This window comes from Motacilla alba, chromosome 12, assembly GCF_015832195.1.
Source record: "Motacilla alba alba isolate MOTALB_02 chromosome 12, Motacilla_alba_V1.0_pri, whole genome shotgun sequence".
Lineage (NCBI taxonomy): Eukaryota > Metazoa > Chordata > Aves > Passeriformes > Motacillidae > Motacilla > Motacilla alba.
Window position 1 is genome coordinate 216,139 of NC_052027.1, and position 18,860 is coordinate 234,998.

The 18,860-nt window shown below is 41.7% G+C and overlaps 1 protein-coding gene across 5 annotated transcripts in view; it reads left to right on the forward strand.

Moving 5' to 3' along the window:
- TMCC1 (transmembrane and coiled-coil domain family 1) overlaps positions 1-18,860 on the forward strand; it is a 72,212-nt gene that overhangs the window by 10,072 nt on the left and 43,280 nt on the right. For 2 of the 5 annotated variants that reach the window (XM_038148836.1, XM_038148838.1), the window contains exons 3-4: positions 3,111-3,167; positions 5,559-6,514. In XM_038148836.1, coding sequence (XP_038004764.1) covers positions 5,969-6,514 — 546 coding nt within the window. In that variant the 5' untranslated portion in view covers positions 3,111-3,167; positions 5,559-5,968. The remainder of the gene's footprint in view (positions 1-3,110; positions 3,168-5,558; positions 6,515-18,860) is intronic. The other 3 variants (XM_038148837.1, XM_038148839.1, XM_038148843.1) reach the window with 3 other exon arrangements.

The following is an 18,860-nucleotide window of genomic DNA, read 5'->3' on the forward strand; positions in this document are numbered from 1 at the left end:
TCTCCCAAATTTTAAGTATGTTCACAAAAAAAGTCAAGAAAATGTAAATGATATATGTAATTGTCAATGTCAACTAATCAGAAGACTCTAGTTAAATCTTTCTTGAACATTCATTTAGCTTTCTTGAAGCACTGTTTTTATATAATGTGATGGACAACAGCCTATATGTAGCCTTTTCCAGAAAATAATGTTTTTAAGTGATTTGAGTAGGTTCCAGTTACCCTGCTGAACACTGTTCATAAATGAATATGAAGGTAGCAACAGGAGAAATCATGGAAGTATAACATTAACCTTATAAGACCAAATTTTAAGTTTGGTTCTCTGCTGTAAAGTGCCACATAACCTTTAGGCAGCTTCTTGATCTTTCTGTGTGCGGGGGGTTGCCTGAAAACTAAAGAAATAATAATAATTCTACATAATCTAGGAGCATTCAAAGGGTGAATTTAACGACTGCTCACATGTTATGGTAATATAAATCTAGAAATACTTTATGTAGCTAAGGAATTCATCAAGGATGAAGTTCTGCTGAGCTGTGGAACCAGCAGCATTGCCCCACAGTCAGACTCCATGGCACACCAGCTCTAGATGCAGCACTGCAGTTGGGAAAGGCTTCTGATAAATAGGCAGGTCACCAGCTATAGGAATACAGCTGAAACATTTTGCTTTGGTTTTCACATGAGATTTTAACATATCACAAGCACAGAATGATTATGTATTGGTACCTCTGCACGGTTAGTAATTTTGGAGAAGTCTTGATCTTTACTTCATAGCTTTGATTCAAACAGTGTAACCACTGAGTTACTGAATGTTCAGGGAGGGGTGGAAAAGATGTCAGTGGCAATGGGTTGTACTCCAAAGCAGCAGAACCATTTCTGAAAACCAGTCACTCAACTTTAGGCCACTTTGCTCTTCTGAGCAATGATGCTTTTAAAATATCTTAATCCTCCTTTGGAAATAAATCACTTGCTAGGGTTCCCAGTTCCTGTAACAGGTGGCTTTCCAGTGTGTGACTGTTGCTTCTTTAGTCTTTCTTGCTAAACTGTTTGCCTGGATACAGACTCCATTTTGGGATGGATTTCTGAAAATAATCTGGGATTTCTCAAACTAAACTGGGCTTTTTCTTAGCAAAAATCGCTTCTATTCTGAAACAACTGAAAAGTGCTTTTCTTTTACCAAATAGGACGAGTGGGAAGCATCTCCTTCCTAAGATCCCTGCTAACTGTGATGACAAGTCTACAGTGAGCTTTTTAATTGACCTGTTTATGAAATAAAAGGAATGTGAGGATTATATAGCTAATTGTACTTCAGCATTATTAAGGGTTCATGGTGTTCATATATAGCATAAGTAAAACGTGTTTGAAATACTCTGTGAGAAGGTGGAATTTTTCCTGTTTCCTTTCCTTGAAAATAATTTTTCTTCCCCATTTCTGCAGTCCTGTACTGCTTGTTTCTGTAACAAGTACTTCAGCTGCAGATAAGTAATCTCTAAACTGGTTTTCAGTGGTAGCTTCAGAGTTCACTTTGTTTACAAAGAACTGTGATTTTGAAGGGAATTAATTAAAGTGATATTAGTTTAAAGTAAACTTTGACTTGAATAAAATCTAAAATCTGAGAGGCAGAAGTATTTTCAGACCGATACTTGTCAATTTTTTTTGAAATGTTCATGTTACAAAGTATTTGGTAAAGAAAAGTGAAAGAGTGGGAAGAATTGTCAAAAACCATTGAAGCCAAGATGATGTGTACACTTTGTAAGTACAGTGAAGGAATTTTGATTAGCCCCATGTAATAGTTTCTCAAAGTTCAGAAGAAATTGGAGCTTCTGGCAGCAAATGGGAGTTTTGGTGGTGTGTCAGTGAGGTCTGTGGTTCACACAAGGGACAGTACAGCTAGTTTTGGTGCTAATGCCTCTTAAACCTGTGGGCACTCTGGGACACGGACTCTGAACTATGGCAGCCGTGAAACAATTTGAACCAAAAGCAGCTGCTAATCTGCAGGTCCTGTAATGCAGTTGGTCATCCTGTAGTGCTGTAGGTCATGTCTCTGAAGACCTTGCTGACAAAAACTCTTACAGTTACTATAAATAAAAAATAACATTAAAACTTTTTTTAAAAGTAGACAAGTAGAGTGACTGAAGTTCTGTTAGTGACACCTCGTGTGACCAGTACTTCACACATTATATTAGTTCTCCACTCATGCTAGTATAGAAAGGGAATTTCTTCTATATGAAGATCTTTTTCAAAAATGTGTTCATTAATTTTTTCCAAGTTCCTAATATTTGCTGTCATCACTTTCTTCATATTCTAGCATCCCACTTCAATGGATCAGAGTAACCCTTTTTTCCTCTTTTTCTGTCTTGGAGGTGGGAATCTGATGTGGAATAAAACAGTCAAAATGCCCCTATTGTGCAGAGTTCTTGTGGTGTTCATCTGAAGAATAGTGTGCTCCCTGTTTTTAAGAGCTGGTTGACTTGATCATCTTTGGAAAATCTGGGTGATCTGTCTGTGTTTCAGAATAGTCCTTGAGGCTGTCTAGAGAAGTGTGGTCACCGTGTCTGGTCTCAGCTGTCCTCTTGTCATCTCCTAGCAAGCACCTGGCCTTTGGGTCGGTAGCAGAAATGACCAGGCAGGAGCTGCTGGGGGACAGCAGCTGCCGGTGCAGTGAGCCGTGGCAGGTGCAAGTGTGTCTGAATGCTCACAGCTTTTGCCTCCTGTGAGGTGAACACCAGAGCCGGCTGTTTGACCTGGGCTGGGAGTGTGGAGAATGACTAAATATGAGAAGAAAATAAAATCTATATGGGGCAGGTTGGAGCCCTGATGTCTTCCTCTGCTTTCGGCCTGTGGTGGTAGCCATAAACCCCAACGGAAAATGCTCCTTCACAAGAACTTCTTGATTAACTCCATAAGATTCAGTTTTAACTTCAGTCGTATTTGTATCCCTTCAGTTATTTGAAAGAGTTTAAAATAGGACAGCTTCCAGAGGCGCTTGCATTTCAATGGAAAAAAAGATTATTTAAAAAAATTAAAAGTTGGAATCATACTCTTTCTTTGTTGTTTATGTATATCTTTCCTGTGGTTTTCAGTATTGTATCTCATACCAAATTTCTTTTGCAGCTCTGTTCAGTGGAGGGACTGCTGTGGGTCAGCCATGCTAAAGGGCAAATGATGGAGGCAAGTACAAGTTTATCCTTTCACTATTATCTAATGTTGATTTTGCCAGTTTTTCCTTTTGAACTGTTTTGTTTCCCAGGGCTCCTGAGAAATAATTGGGCAAGTGAAGGACTGTATTAGAATGTTCTGGGGTGTAATAATGTTGTAACATCTGCTCAGTTGGCTGTGTATGTAATTGTGAATTTTGTTCCTGATGTAGTAAATTGTAGTACAAATAAGAAATGTATGTTTTTGAACTTTATGCTATAGTTTCCTCCCACTAACAGAATATAAAGATGGTTGTAAGTAGAGAAAACAAAAGTGAGAACAAAAGTTGAATCCTAATGCAAATAAGTGTGCTAATTAATTTTGAAAATTCACAATTCTTCACACTTTTTTCCCCAGAAGTTGATACTAGAACAAATAAATACTTGTAAGGATCTTCATACCAGATGTGCAATTTGCAAAATTCATTTCAGGCTCACAACAGACTCATCCTATGGAAATAGAAGTAGGAGATGACTACAAAGCTCCATTAGGAGCCTCTGAGAGGCCATATAATTTCAGAAATCTGTCCCAGAATACACAGGGTGGTCATGCCTTGTTTGTGAGCTCACTGTGGGCTGGTTTGTTTCAGGTTGGTTTGTAAACTGCCATAGGGTTAATTTGAGCACGGTAATTTTTTTCTAGCAGATAATGCATGAAATTCCGGTTAGACTCAGGTGGTGTTCTTTAGGAGCAGCAGCATTGCCAGTGATAATATGGATAGAGAGCATGCAGGAGATCAAAGAGATCCTGGCTGGAGAGTTTACCGATCATCTTAGATAAGAACTGCAGTTCTTCAGTGAGTCCTGACTAAAAGTAAATGCTGAGTGAATTAGCTAAAATGAAAAAGGCAGTTATGGGTCAGCTGTCAGGTTTGTATTTTATACGCCAAATAGTTTTGTGACTCTTGCTTTTTTAGATGGTGAGTTTTGTTCACTGAATCATTTGGTCTGTTGGTTAAAAAGAAGCATCTAGTTTTGCGATTTTTTGTCACAAAACATAAATTGATTGGAGACCTGTAGTCTAACTTTCTGCAAAACCTGTTACTTGAGGGAGAAAAAAAAAAACAAATAAGAAAGAGGAAGCTTAAAAGCCAAAGCATACTACTAGACAGAAAGGCACTTTAATTCATTTAAGAAAGTGTTAAGTATGTAGGTATGTTGTTGGCACATCTTTTTTTCTTTTGCCACACAATTGTTGCATGAATGTGGGTAAATATATTTTTCTTGGATGTTGTTTATTCTTTTGCATTTAATGTGTTACTGATTAAACTGGCCAGTATATTTACACTTAATGCTTATAGCATCTTTAAAGCACTGAGATAAAATCCTGCATGATTCCAGTGTTCTGCTTTCTGTAAGTACTGAGTTTCTTCTTGCCTCCAACTAATAGCAGTGACACTTGGAAAAAAGAGAGAGGCAGCTCTTCTGATATTTTTGGATGGCAATTTGGAAAGCATTTTGGAATATCTGTTTAACCCATTGCGTTAGGCTTCAGATGCAGAAAATCAAGAGCACTCCAGTTGTAAACTCAATGCATTCTGCAGCTGTTCTAGCATAGAAATGAACACTCTCAAATCCCAAATATGCTGAGTTTTGAATAATTCTTTTCTCAAGCACAGACTGCTTTCTGCCAAGATTGAGGTAGACCTCTGTGAGCTGATTTCTGTATTTATAGAAGCCTAATCAAAGTTTTCTCTTGCAGAAAACAGTGGTCAGCTTCTGAGCATGTGATCTCATGGTGCTGATGTAAAACCCTTTCAGTTACTGTATCTTTCCTTTCTTCCTCCCTTTCTTCCCCATATCTTTGCTGACCTTCTCCCATAGTTGTTGCTATGAGCAAGTGCTGAGCTGCACTGTTGTATAATCCAGTCCTGCCTGAGCCCAGGGAGTGACTCTGGTTGAGCTCTCCAAGAACAGCTGCACCGTTCCTGAGGCTGAACTGCACATACCTGGTGCTGATCCCTTGCAGATTTGGTTGCTTAATCTACTTTTCAAAAGGCATTCTTGTTTCCTCTGAGAGCTGTGGAGCAAGACTATGCCAACTGAAAGCATTTTGCTTGCCTGTTCTTGCTTGAAGATAGATTTTCACATCTAGTTTCCAGTGCCATCAGTGGATGCTGGCTGTAATAAGCCATTTCTCACTATGTGGAAATGAATAACTCATTTGGAAATGTTCTGGGTTTTTGCATGTATTAAATACTGTTAAGGTCTTAGTATCAGATCTTTGTCAAAGAGCAAAATTAGTTCTGCCTAAGTGACTAACATGCTCTTCAGAAGTTTAACCTCATGTTAGATGTTATTATGGGCTTGTTCTTAATAAACAAAACCCCACTGGTTTCTTCTTGCTTCTCCCCTTTTTGAACAGCTTTTTTATCTTTCTTGCTTTCCTGCACCCTCTGTGCTGGACTTCTCCCCCCGCGCAATGAATGACTTGTCTCACACAAGCTTTGGCTTCTGCGTACAGCCTAGATGCAACTAATGCCACGTGGAGGGGTGCTCCAAGGACTGATACATTTTATTTTGTTAGTGGCATGTTTTGCGCATTGGATTTTTAACCCACACTTGCTGCATGGATGTATAATAATGACTACTGTTTTGTTTAACATTAGATAAGCATGAGATCACCGTGGCACAGCTGCATGTATAGTCACTCTTGAAGCAATTACACACCTAATTGGCTGGCAATCTTGGCATTTTCAAAATAAACACAAGCCTTGTAAAGAAAGGGGACGTATTTATGTATGAATAGTCAAATAAACTTGTTGGGTGTCATCAATGGAGCCGTCTGGCACTGAACAGTTGTCTGATGACCCTGATCCTGGAGGCAAATCCCAAGATCAAGAGACCAAAAAACAGCATGAATCAGAGCAAAAATTATCCAAAATAACGCATAATGCTTTGGAGAACATTAATGTCATTGGTCAAGGCTTGAAGCACCTGTTCCAGCATCAGCGCAGGAGGTCGTCTGTTTCTCCACATGATGTCCAGCAAGCTCAGGCTGAGCTGGAGCCTGACCTGGATTTGGAAAGCCAGAGCGTCTGTGCTGAAATTGATGGTGTCTCCACCCACCCCACAGCTCTGAACCGGGTGCTTCAGCAGATCAGAGTGCCACCCAAAATGAAGAGAGGGACCAGCCTGCACAGCAGGTGGGGCAAGGGAGATGCTCCGAAAGGAAGCCCGCAGATCAACAGAAGGTCTGCTCAGGATATTCAGTCGGGTCGGCCCAGATCATCATCCACTACAGATGCTCCCACAAACTTGTCTGTGATGGAGATTGCTTCTTCTATCTATGTAGGTGGAGAAGAGGCCACAGCAGCAGCAGTAAGTTACTCAGATTTACCTTTGATCTTTATCATCTCCTTGTATGTTTTCTTAAGCCCTTTGAAATCTTGTTTTGAAAAACAGGTTTCTTTCAGCGAATTCAAATGGTGCTGTGTTCAAAAGCTTCTTCAGTGGTAAAGCAAAGAGCTTAAAAGATGCAAGCATTAGTCATTTTCTCACATGGCAGGTGGCTGATTTTATATGTATTTGATCAGTGAAATGAGAGCTACATTACAAACATATTAGGTTTGTTTGGATGGCACACCTCAGTCAAACAAGGAGTGATGGGCTGAGCAGCAGCCAGAGTAGTCCTTCTTAGCAACTGTTAGCTAGTTCCTGCAAGAAAACCTTCCATTTACCTGAATGGCTTTTTAATTCCTCTCTTATTTTCTTTTGCATTTTATAAAAGCAAAGAATTCTAGTGTGAATTGATGGTGCTATTGGTCTTTTAGGCTGTGAGAGGCTCTGGGAACATGGGCTGCAGCCTGCACTACTGTCCAGCCCCTCAGTGCTGGGTTGCATGTACGTGGTTTAGATCAGCCTGGCTGCTCTGCTGATGGGGGATCACTGCTGTCTCTTTCAGTTTGTCCCTCCTGTGTGGGAAAAGCATTCGCTGACATTACAGTCTCCATTCTGTGACACGTTCTTGCAAAGTTTGCCTGTCAGCCTATTGATATCAAGAAGCAAGCAGCGTTTGTCTTACCATTTCTCCCCTTTCCCAGATCAATTTAGTTGAAGCATTCTTGGAGTTTGATGGGGAGTTTTTTGTTTGCTTTTTGGAAGACTAGCTTTCTGATTAGCTAACTTTAGCATGTTCAGGACACTGGTTCAGAGAGTCCTCTGAAAAACAGCCCTTAATAACAAAGTGGTCTATGGAGGCTGGATATACTTTGTTTCCTCTTGCAAGGAGTCTGCCTGGAGCTGTATCTGAAGCTTTTGCCTCTTGCCGACTGGTACAACTACAGAGATAGTAATGAAGTAGTTGTGAAAAGCATGCACTCTCCTGGGCTGCTTAACTTTGCAGTTAGTCAAGCCATTGAGAGCTGTGAGAAAGAGACCTCATAATAGCTTCAGGTTTATTTGTATGTTGCCTTTCTCTTCATTGCGAGTGAACTCAGGATCTTTGTTTCAGGAGAATTTTAGGAAAAATTGTTTGTTTTTTGAGTTTGTACCCAAATCCAGCAACAGAAGTCTATAAAGCAACGTCTGGTTTGTTGATTTAAAACTGTCGTCCCTTTACTTCATGTATAAGCAGGGAGATTGAACAGGCCTAAGCATATTAGGTAAATAATGTGGGAATATGGGGAAAGGCCTTTTCTCCCAACTGTGCAGCTTGTCTGATGAAATGTTTGCCTGGATTGGTGGTTTCCAAAGTGGAATGTGGGTAGGACAGTCTACTGGAGTGTAGGAAGGAAATACTTTTTGGTTTGTTTTATCTTTATTTTTATAGTTTGTGTTTCTGTGTATGTTTTAAAATAAGCATCTTGTATTAGCTGAGTAGTACATCTACATAGCTTATAAATAAGCATACATGCATAGGGAGTCCATGCTCAAACATTTTGTACTGACTGAGTGTGCAAAGTTTGGAAACCACTGGATCATGTGGCAGGAGTGACAGAAAAAAAGAAGACTGTTAATCTGATAGCATTCTGCTGCAGCATCTTGCAGGTGTGAGAGCAAGTTTTAGGAGTCACTTTTTGGCATATAAGGGCCTGTGTGAGGTGAAGCAGCCACTTTTACCCTGCAGCTGCTATTCCTCTGGAGCAGCATGCGGTACAGAAGAGTGGCTGGGGATGGGGTCCCTGGGCTCGTCAGGCAGTCACCCCACTGGGGAACCATCCTTGGTGCTGCTGGCTGTGCCCTTGGTGGCCTGAGGGAGAGGGGCTGCATGGGCTTTCTCCCCTCCATGTTGGAGAGAGGGGGACTGGAGTCTGACAGAAGAAAACAAAATGAGGGGGGGAAAGGCCACCTTTGGAGACTAAAGCATTGGAGACCTCTGTGATCAGTTGACCCTTGGTAGAGCTTAGTGAATTTCTAACTGCTTTATAATATTTGTACCATCTTGTGACAGACAATAACAATGTATACTGTAGGTCTGAAGTGACACAGCCAAGGAAATACTGCTATGGAGAATGAGACATAAAATGAGAGGGAGATGTGAGTGTCAATCCCTTGTGCTGAAATCAAGTTGCACGTGCCTGTTTTCTGTTACTACCTTTTGTCTTTTAGCAGGTAGTCTGTAGGAGAGGCAAGAAAGATGGGTGGGAGAGTTGGACTCTTTCTTTTCCTGGAAAATTTTCGCAGGTCTGGGCGGTGTACCTCATTTTCTCTCCTGAGAGCAGGTAACAGCACTATCTCACAGTGTTGCACAAGGGTTGGAAGGCTTATTCAGTAGTTTAGAGCCTCCTTCCAAAAATGGGGATCTCTATCCCCTCATGCCTCCAAGAGCCAGAAAGGTCAAGACTGCTGCAATATTGCTATGCAATCTGCATAATGTTGGGAAATGTAAAAATCACGTGAACTACGCTTGACTTAATTTGCACAGGAAACACAAAGTAAAAATTGGAAAATAGAAATGTTGGGTTTTTTTCACAGAGAACAACAGAATGTTGTCTGATATTCTGTGAAAAGCACTGTGTGTGTTTGCCGTATTAACATAATATCTTGCTGTTACTTCAGTCTGAGACATACTGTCTTGGCTATGGCATGTGTCTGTACATACTAGGTTTAAAGTATGTTGATGCCAGTCGAAGTTACAAATTTATGAGAGACAGCTTGCAGGTTAAATGCAGATGATTGTACAGCTTTAAATAATATATAGCAGCCTTTACTGAATTTTCAGTATAGAGATGTAATGCGTTTGTAAATCAGCTCCATGTAAATTTTAAATCACTGATATGATTATTAGCAGAGCTTCTTAGTTTGTGAAATCAGTAAAGCATAATGCAGTCATTTGGTAAATCACCCTTATAACAGACATCAGTGCTGCTTTCATTGGAGAAGCCAGCATTCAGGCTGCTGCGCGGCTGGAATTTATGACTATAAATTAATGAGTTGTTAAGTTGCAAAAACTAACTCTTCATTCAACAATTTGTATTGGAAAATTATTTACAACACACTTCAAATGAGAATCAGTAAAGAGCCAGGAAAAATCTGAAATCATTAGAGCAAACTTAAAGTTTGATGTAAATTCAAACTTTAAACACTGTCTTTAAGTTATGAGGTATCTGAAGTTGTTTCACACAGTGTTACTTTAACCCTAAATTCTCCTATTTTATTTAACCTCACTGAGACTACATTACGTAATGAAGCTTAAGAAATGGAAATAATTTGTTTGAAGTATCTGGCAGATAACGCAGTCATCAGGGTTGAGAGTCCTCCGGACCCCCAGGTTCTACCAAACCTGTAGGGATTGTCTCTACATCTAACTTTCACTTAACTTTTTTTTGTTGTTTTGTGCTCCCTTTCTCAACACTTTGTCTATTTGTCTCCTTCAGCTTTTTGTGATGTCATCTTTTAAATAAATTTCTGACCTTTTCCTTTTAATAAAGCCACACCAATTTCACTTCCTTGGTTTTGGTGTTTGCTGCTGACAGTGATGCTACACTGACTCACCTTCCCTCAGCAGGGAGTATTTCCTTCAAAATTATTTAAGAATTTCATAAATCTATCTATAATTAGAAAAATGTCACTGAGCTGCAGCATTGATCCATCTGTTGTGAACATATGGGCTATACAAGCTACAAGGAACAGAGAAACAACTCACAGAATGGAAAAGTTGTGATTTAATTATGACAAGAACTACGTAACATAGGATTTGTAGTCAAGCAATATAACTCTTGTTTTCTGGTTCCTGTCTTCCGTCATTGTTTGCTTTGCTGGTACCTCCCCCTGTCATGACACAGCTTGTTCCTGTTGGTGTTGGATGTATGCCAGTGGTTTTGGGGCTCCTCTTCCCTGTCAGGTAACAGGTGTTGAACTGCACAGGGCAATGCCCATGCCTTGATGTCACCTGTGTCACTGTGCTGGCACTGTTCTTGTGGCAGGAATTTCTGCTCTGCTTTCCTTTCTTTCATTATTTTTCTCCCAATGTTCAGATCTATGACAGTTAAGAAGAGTAGTGAACATTTGTTTGCCTCACATGCTCTGTACCTGCTCACTAGGGCATTGAAGTGAGAGGCGAAGGTCTCAGCCAGGGAGCTGCAGGCACTGCACACCCTTGTGTGCCATACACTACTTTTAAGATTTGACTGTGACTACAGGTTTTGCTATGAGTAGATGAAAGAAGTCAGCAGACTTGGATTGCTGAGAAATTAGCCTTCATTTATATTTTATCAGAGGCTTATTTTATCAGAGCATTATTCTATATGCTTTTGTGGGCGGCTGTGAAATTGTCAGTGCTTCTTATTGGAATGGCAGGAGCATTATTACCTGTTGCAGAACTGTTTTGTCAGGCATGGATGAGCAGAAGCCTACATGCTTCAGTCTTGCTTACTACTGAAGTTTAAAGACCTGTTAAACACATCTGGGCTATTTCCATATCTTCCATGTTTTGTGGAGTCAAGCCCTGAGTGTCATCCTTCTGTGCAAGGCTGCACAGCGATTAGAGTTTATGCTTGATGCTGCCTACATAAATGCTGTGTTGAGCTTGGCTAAAGTTTATGATTTATTTTCTTGTTGGGTCGGTCCTGCTCAATGCTGTTACGTTTGTTTTTTAGCAGTAGTGCTATGTCTGAACACAGATACTTTTCCTTTGGAAAAGGAAAAAAACCCATATCAGCCTGGCCATGTCCACGAGGTAAATTGCAAAAGCACAAAAGGAAATTTTGTGATTAAATTCCATGTATACTAAGAAACACAGGCTCCCATCATGGGGCAGCTGTGGAAAGGCAGGGCTCAGAGCAGGGAAGCTCTAGGAGCTGAGTTTTCCAGCCAGCTCTCCAGAGTCCCCTTCTGCCTGCATCACATGCAGAGTACTGTGTGCAAGGAAAAGATGTGTGGAAGATATGGTATTGATATTAGTTTGTCTTGCCTCTGTTCTGTCTTGGACTGTTTGAACTTCTGAAAGCTCCTATCCCATTACCGTTTTTCCAACCCCTTTTTTCCCAACTATATGAACCAGATGGAAGTCATCTTTCTTCATGTGCTGGGGACCATTTTGTCATTTCTGTTGCATTTTTAAAAATAGCTGTAGCCAATGTGTGTCTTTCACTCCTGATCCGCAGTTTCTGGCATGTGAGATGTCTTCTTAGGCCTCATGCTTCCTTTTTCAGGAGCTTCCTCTTTCCCCAGCCTGCTTATTTCACATGGCAGGGTCAGTTTCCAGCTGTCTCCTGATTAGATACACCTACACTTTCCTTTTCATGTCTATAACCCCATTACACACACACACGCAACCTCCCCCACTACACACTGTGCCAGAAAGCTTAGGAGGGTGATGTCCTCAAAATGTTATATTGTTAACTGAAGTGGGGGGTTGGGTTGGTTAGGTGTTGGTATTTTTTTCCCCTGCCAAAGTTTTATGTGTGGATGCTGCAAAGTTTTGGAGATAGGAGTCTTTATTTCTTGTTCTTTGTTCTGCAAAGCCCCTGGGCCAAGTTTGGGTGCTGGGGCCAGGCTGCAGTTACTGCATTGGCACTGGGGCTTCCAGAGGCAGCAGAGCTGCCTGCTGAGGCTGTTCAGAGAATTTAGAGGTTCTCTTACCATACAACAAAAGCATAATACAATCTCTGCTTTAAGCACTGGTTTAAGTGCTTAAAGAAGAACAAGGTTAAGCCTGGAGCAGCTGTCAGAGTTTAGCAAGGTCTGTGATAGTCCCTTTCAGGGAAAGGTGGAAAACTCTGGTGGTGTTGTAACTTTGCCTGTAAATAGGTTGACCTTGTGTTGACTCATGATTGTATGGTTCTTCAGAATAACGAGTTTTGGATGAGCCTGGTTCTGTGGTGCTGAGGTCCTCCAGTCTCAGTGGGAATGAAGGACATTGAGTATTTTGTAGTGTAAGGGAGAATAAATTCTTGATAATCCTCTGCACACAAAATGTTTTTAGTTCACAGTATTGTTCCATTCTCTATTTTCTCAATTTGTAGTTGAAATGGAAGGGCAAATGTTATCCCAAAACAACAGATCAGATTTTTCTGAATACCTCATTTACATATATTTGCATGAGTAATAATCCTGCCACATGTTGTTAGGCTTTGTATAGAAGCTGAGAAATGAGATTGTCATAGCATTGAAAGTGTAATAATTAAAATCTTACTGAGATACTTCACTTGGGCTTTTATTTCAAGCAGTCTAAATATTTTTTGCATAGATCTTTTCTTATAGAGGCAACCCACTGAGCTGAGAAAATCAGGATTTTGGTTGTTTGAAAATGGCTGAGCCTGCACAGATCTCATTTGGGTCTCACGTACCTACAGAGCTTCTTGTGGGGTAATTAATTATGTGTCAAGACCAGAACAATATTGATGTTTGAGAGATGTGAAATTTTTGGTACTTTGGTGAGCAGTTGTGTCCACATGAACTTTTATCCATGCCTGTGACCCACATGCAGGACCCAGCACCTGGCCTTGTGGAACCTCACTGTGATTTTTACCATGGAGATGACACCAGTGTTGGTGTTGGAGCATGGCTGTAGTGAGGTCAGGTTATTCAGTCTGAGTTCTGGACAGGGAATTGGTTTGGAATGTTTGTTGGAAGCCCTTGGCTGACACCTTCTGGCATCGCTGAGAAGACAGACCACCTTGGATTAATTTAGGATGAAGTCTTTTGGTGGATTTGCAGCTTTTTGCCTCTGTAGGCCCAGAGTTTTTCAGGTTGCCATTTGCTTGTCTTAGGGCCGCAGGAATGATGAGAGAAAGGATTTACTGTCCTGCAGTGGGATTCTCATAGAGCAGCTTTTCAAGGCTCCACTCACTTCAGTCCTACCGTATCCTGACAGAACTTCACATGTCCTCATCCACTTGTCAGTTTTGACAATAAGTTTTCATAAATATTTCAAATATCTTTGGGTTTTGGTTATCAACTTAAATCTATATTCTGTTAATGTCCACATTTTAGAGAATTACTACATGTACTTTTGGCATACGTTTGCAGTCTTCAGCTTGCAGCTGCATCAATATTTTCCAGATAATGTAGATCCCACGGGTATCATGAAACTACCAGCAATAAGCTTGCTATTCTTAATTACTTACAGTGGCTCCTTCCAAGTGTTCACCCTGGTCTGCACACTGCACGTTAACATAAACAAGACAGCAAAGTGCCATCCTTTCAGTGTATGTAGCACAGTTGTGAAAGAATGAACAGTTTCTCTCCAACTGTAAATAGTCTTAGTGGTAACTTATTTGCCAGAAATTTTTTGCAAATTCTTCTGTCCTAAACACTGTGCAATACACCTGGGAGAACCACCTGTAAAAAGGCAGAAGATAAGAGTTTTTTATAACATTAAAACTATTCAGAAAGTCTGCTGTGGCTGTGAACAGTATGTCCTGGATCTCTAAAAGATGACTTTGGCTTTAACCCATTTCTCCAAAGAACAAGCAATCTTAGCACCATACTCCAGTGTTGGCTCTCCTGTTCTGCTTATATTGGTGGGGAGCATTTGGTTTTGGGGTTTTTTTTGTTTTGTTTTTTTTTTTTTTTTTTTTGGGGGGGGTTTTGGGGGTTTTTGTTTGTTTTTGGTTTTTTTGGTTGTTTTTTGGGGGTTTTTTTTGTGTAACTGATTGAAGTAAAATATTTGTAGTTTTGCCTGTAAAGGACTGGAAATGCTAAAAATTATTTCACTTTCAGCATCTGCAGCTGAATCATGTTCTGCCAGCACCAACTTGCACAGTTCCTGTGAAGGGAGAACTTGCACTCTTTTGGGAGGGTGAAGCAGGAGCTACCCTGACAGCCAGGGGTACAAGAACCTTGATACAACCTCGATATACAGTGCACAAAGAGCATTTCAGGACAGTAGGAATTTATCTCTTTCTTAAAAGTGGCCCTGTACACCCCTAGAGCTGCAGATCCATGCTCCCAGCATATCCGAAGGGGGTTGTGTCATTGTGTCCAGGGCAGCTCTGGCTCCTGTGTGCCTGTGCCACTGTGCTCCCAGTGGAAAAGTCAGCCCAGCATTTGTGCAATGCGGGGTGATAGGGTTGCACTGTTTGTGTCTTGCAGCAAGATAAGGCACTGGCAGATCACTGGGGTGGTTTAACTGCAAGTTGAGACAGGTCAGGAGTAGGCTGAGGGATATTTCACAAGCTCAGAAATTAGTCTTCAGTTGCTTAATTGCCCCAGAAGCCCATTCTGCAGCTGGCACTGTTTTCCCTCTCTGGGAGCAGTGACCTTTGTGCAGCAGAGAGGGGCTCAAAGTCTTGTGGGCAAAGGATACACACACACTCTCTATATGGGAAGAGCCAAGAATTTTAGCATAACTGAAATCTTAAAGGTCTCTTCATTATTAGTCCAGATCAGATTTTTTACAGAAGGAAAAGTATTATTGGTGTTAAAATGTTATACACACACTTCTTATTTTATAATCCCTTCCTTCAGTTTACACTCAGCTTCCAGTGCTCCTCAGGTCCTACAGTTGGTGATGTTGTTCTGGGCAGGGTGGAGGTGTTAGCACCTCAAGTTGTCAGCAGCTAGTGTCCTTCACTGGGAGGTTACTTGGTTGCTCAATTATAAGACTAAAGATGTAACCTTTGCTAGACAGTGCTGTTAAAACTCAGTGCTACATCTTCTGCTGACGTGGTTCAGCCATGATAGAGCAAGCTCTGGAGACAGGTGTGTGCTGCAGCAGGTAGCAGAGCCACTGCAGATGTGTCATCGGTGTTTTTGACTGGTCTGCATCTTCCACAGTAGAATACCATCCAAGATCATCCCTAAATCTCTCTTAGGACTGGGGTCAATTTCAATAAAATCATGATTTTGAGCCATTGGGAAAGGGGCTGCACCATCTTTATCCCCATGGTCTGTAACTGCGGGGATGTCACCAAAGTGACAAATGCTTTGTTTGCCTGTTATTCTCTGTACCAACACTGTCTATGATAGTTACGGTATCAAATTTCATGGCAACTCAAAAACATTTTAAGTAATTTCTAATTGTAGATTTGACTGTGATATATATCTTGTCATCCTTTTTGCAAAGTTGTCATGAATGCTTTCTGAAACAGTTATGTAGAAATTCTAAGTGTAATTTAGTTGGAAATTAATGTTAATATAGTAAAACCTGGGCTTTTGCTTTGCAGTGGCCCATATAGGAAGTGGGCGGCTGAGAGGAGAGATGTTGAGTGGTACCATGACACTGCCAGGGTGCTAGGATCAGGCAGGGTTGTGGCACCACTGGGTGTGTTTATCTGCCTTGTGCAGTTTGCAGGTGGAAGTCCTGAATAAAAGAGCTAATCTAATCTCCTGGTTCCAAATGGTGTGCAGGAAGGAAGGATATTTTACTGGGGCATGTTCAAATATTTTACAATTATGGAATGTTGTAACTTTCCTGATGAGAAGTGGAAATCTGCTGTACTTGAGCAGCAAACTGGTGCTGGCCAGGAATGGAAATACAGTCCCTGAAAAAACTGAAGTAATTTTTAAGCAGTGGAATGCTATGCCCATGTCCCACTTTCTGCGAGTACTGAATGTGGGCAGGACAGGTGAGTCTTACCCAAAGTGAGACTGCCTAACCTAAAGCAGACACGGAGGCCTGGGTTAGCAGTGTTCGGGACTGGGAGTCGTGCTGATGGTGGCTGCAGCCTGTCAGCAGCCAGGGTGCTGCAGTGGGGGACGTAGGCTTCCTTTTCCTCTCAGTCAACTTCATTTGTGAACTTGTTGGGAATTTTCTTAGGAGGACATGGCATCTTTTAAATATGTGAGTTTCTGGTGATCCTTAAATATGAAGGGCTTTGATACCCCCCAGGTCTGGAAGTGTTCATGGTAAGGTTAGATGAGGCTTGGATCAACCTGGTCTAGTGGAAGGTATCCCTCCCTGCCCACAGCAGCGGGGTGGCATGAGCCGGTCTGTGAAATGCCGCCCCAGTCAGTGACAGGAGAGGTGCTGGGCTGCTCTGGCGGCAGTGCGGGTTCTGCCGCAGCTGCGGCGGGTTCTGCCCTGCCCTGCCCTGGATGCCGCGGGGGCTCGGCCGCACAGCGGCGCTCCGGCCCGCCGGGGGAGCGGGGGAGCCTGATACCGGGGGTCTGACAACGAGCGGGGGAACCCAGAGAGACCTCCCGCGCTGTCTCCTGCTGCAGCCCGTACCTGCTGCATGCAGAGACCTGGGGCTCACTGTCGTGAATCCAGAGCACTGAGGCGACTTTCAGTGTTTTATTTTGAAATACATATAAAATAAATTGAAAGAGTTTATCCAGAGAACGTTTAGGCTTTGAAACATGAAATTTTAATCTTCCAAACCGTCTGTAATAAGGAAATGTCTCTCCTGTTAGTTATCTTAAAAGGTCCCTCTGTAAGAGGTGATCAGGAAGATGCCTTCCTGTTCAATGTGTCAAGCATTGATGTAACATTCATACATACATATTTCTTCTAGCATGATATAGGTTCTTCTAGGTTCTAAAAGATAATTTTTTAAAAAACTGCTAAAAACTCTGTATTTGATATACAAGTAAAAAGCTGTAGAAGTTCTCCATAAGAGGGATATTAAAACAAATATTTCTCTTCTTTACTAAGCATTTTTTAAAAGAAAATTATTTACAAGATATTTTGTACCAAAGATTAATTCTAATTGTGTTTTGTGTTCTCATGAAAGGGTATCAGGCAGAGGCACTAGTTCATTATGTCAAGTTTATTTTAAATTTGAAAATAAAATTTGGTGCCTTTTACTGAAATCTTGCTTTTTCTCCATCATGTTCCTGAATAAAAACAGAAGAATTCACCAATTAAGCTATTGCACAGGAAATAATTGCTGTAGGAAGGTAATATTAGGGAAAAAAGTGACAATAGCCCAGCAACAGGGGACTAAGGCATGTGTTCAGAGCAGGAGCCATTAATTAACTGTGAAGATCATGAGCATCAGTTTGGAAATGCTGAATATGAGGCCTTGGCTCCAGAGACAAAGAAAAATGTTGCTACCATCAATTCTGCTAATCTGGCAGTCCCATCTCGGTCTGATGTGGATTATATCCCAGCCAAGCTGGCTCCATTCCTTATCTGTATCTCTGTGACCCAGACTGAGCCACAGGAGCCTGTTGGGCGAGGGAGAGCCGAGTGTCTGTGGAGGAAATGAGGCACTCTTGTCCCAGGTGCAGGACAGTGGGTAGTCCTCAGGACCTTGGGCACCCAGCCCAGCGGGTGAGAGGCTGATTACCCAGAGCCATTGGTATCTGCTGTCAGGCAGCATGGAAGCAGGGAGGTTTGGGTGCAGCAGATAAGGTGACCAGCTGGCTGTCCAGGCTCCAGCGTTTTGCTCCAGTGCTATGGTGGACTCCCACACTGCATCACTGACGGACTGCATGTGTGCACACACTCACACTCGCACGCTCTCTTGTACTCCCGCGCCGTCTCGCTCACTCTTACACTCACACTCTTATTCTCATCTCACACACACTTGTCCTTTTGGTCTCTGCAGCAGCAGGCATGTGAGCTTTCCTGGCACACAGCTCTTCAAGGTGGTGGTATGGATTTTCTGCAGTAGGAATTGAACGGTGTGCATGAGGCTTCTGAATATAGCCAAACTGCAGAACAAGAAGTACTGACCCAGTTCAGGGAGGAGGAGGATGCAGCTGCTAGATGCAGAGTCCCCATAGCATCTGGTGTCTCCTCTGCCAGTACAAGGAGGTGCTTCTAGTGTCCCAATCCTTTTAGTTTTCTGTGCTGTCAGCTCTCCGTGGTCATCACAAAACTGAGGCCTGGTAACTGGGTAATGTACTTTCTGTATATTCAAAAAAAAAAAGGAGAGCATTTTAAAAAGGAGTCCAAGTTCTGTCAGGGAATACTTTCCCTGTACTGAACATGTCTGCATTCAATACCCCTTAGTTACCTACCCCTGACTGGGCAGAATGCTACTGAGTCCTGCTCTCATTTCACAGCTGGGACTTCGATGCTGAAGAATGCATCTATTGATGTTACTTTTGAATGACGGTTATAAAATAAACACCTCTGTTTAATCTTCTTATAACTTTCCCTTCAAGGTCTATTTAAAGAACCACACTGACTGTTCTCATAACCTTCCATGGCCCAGCTGCAAATGTCTTTTCTATCGCTAGCGTCCAGATCACCTGATGACCTTAAAAATACGCTAGAAACATTTTCCTTAAGGCAAATATTCTGGCCTAAGACACCTTCCTTTTTCTACACGACTATGCAATCATGCATGGCAGTAATCTGTACTTACCTAGTACCTGCCATTGGGAGGGA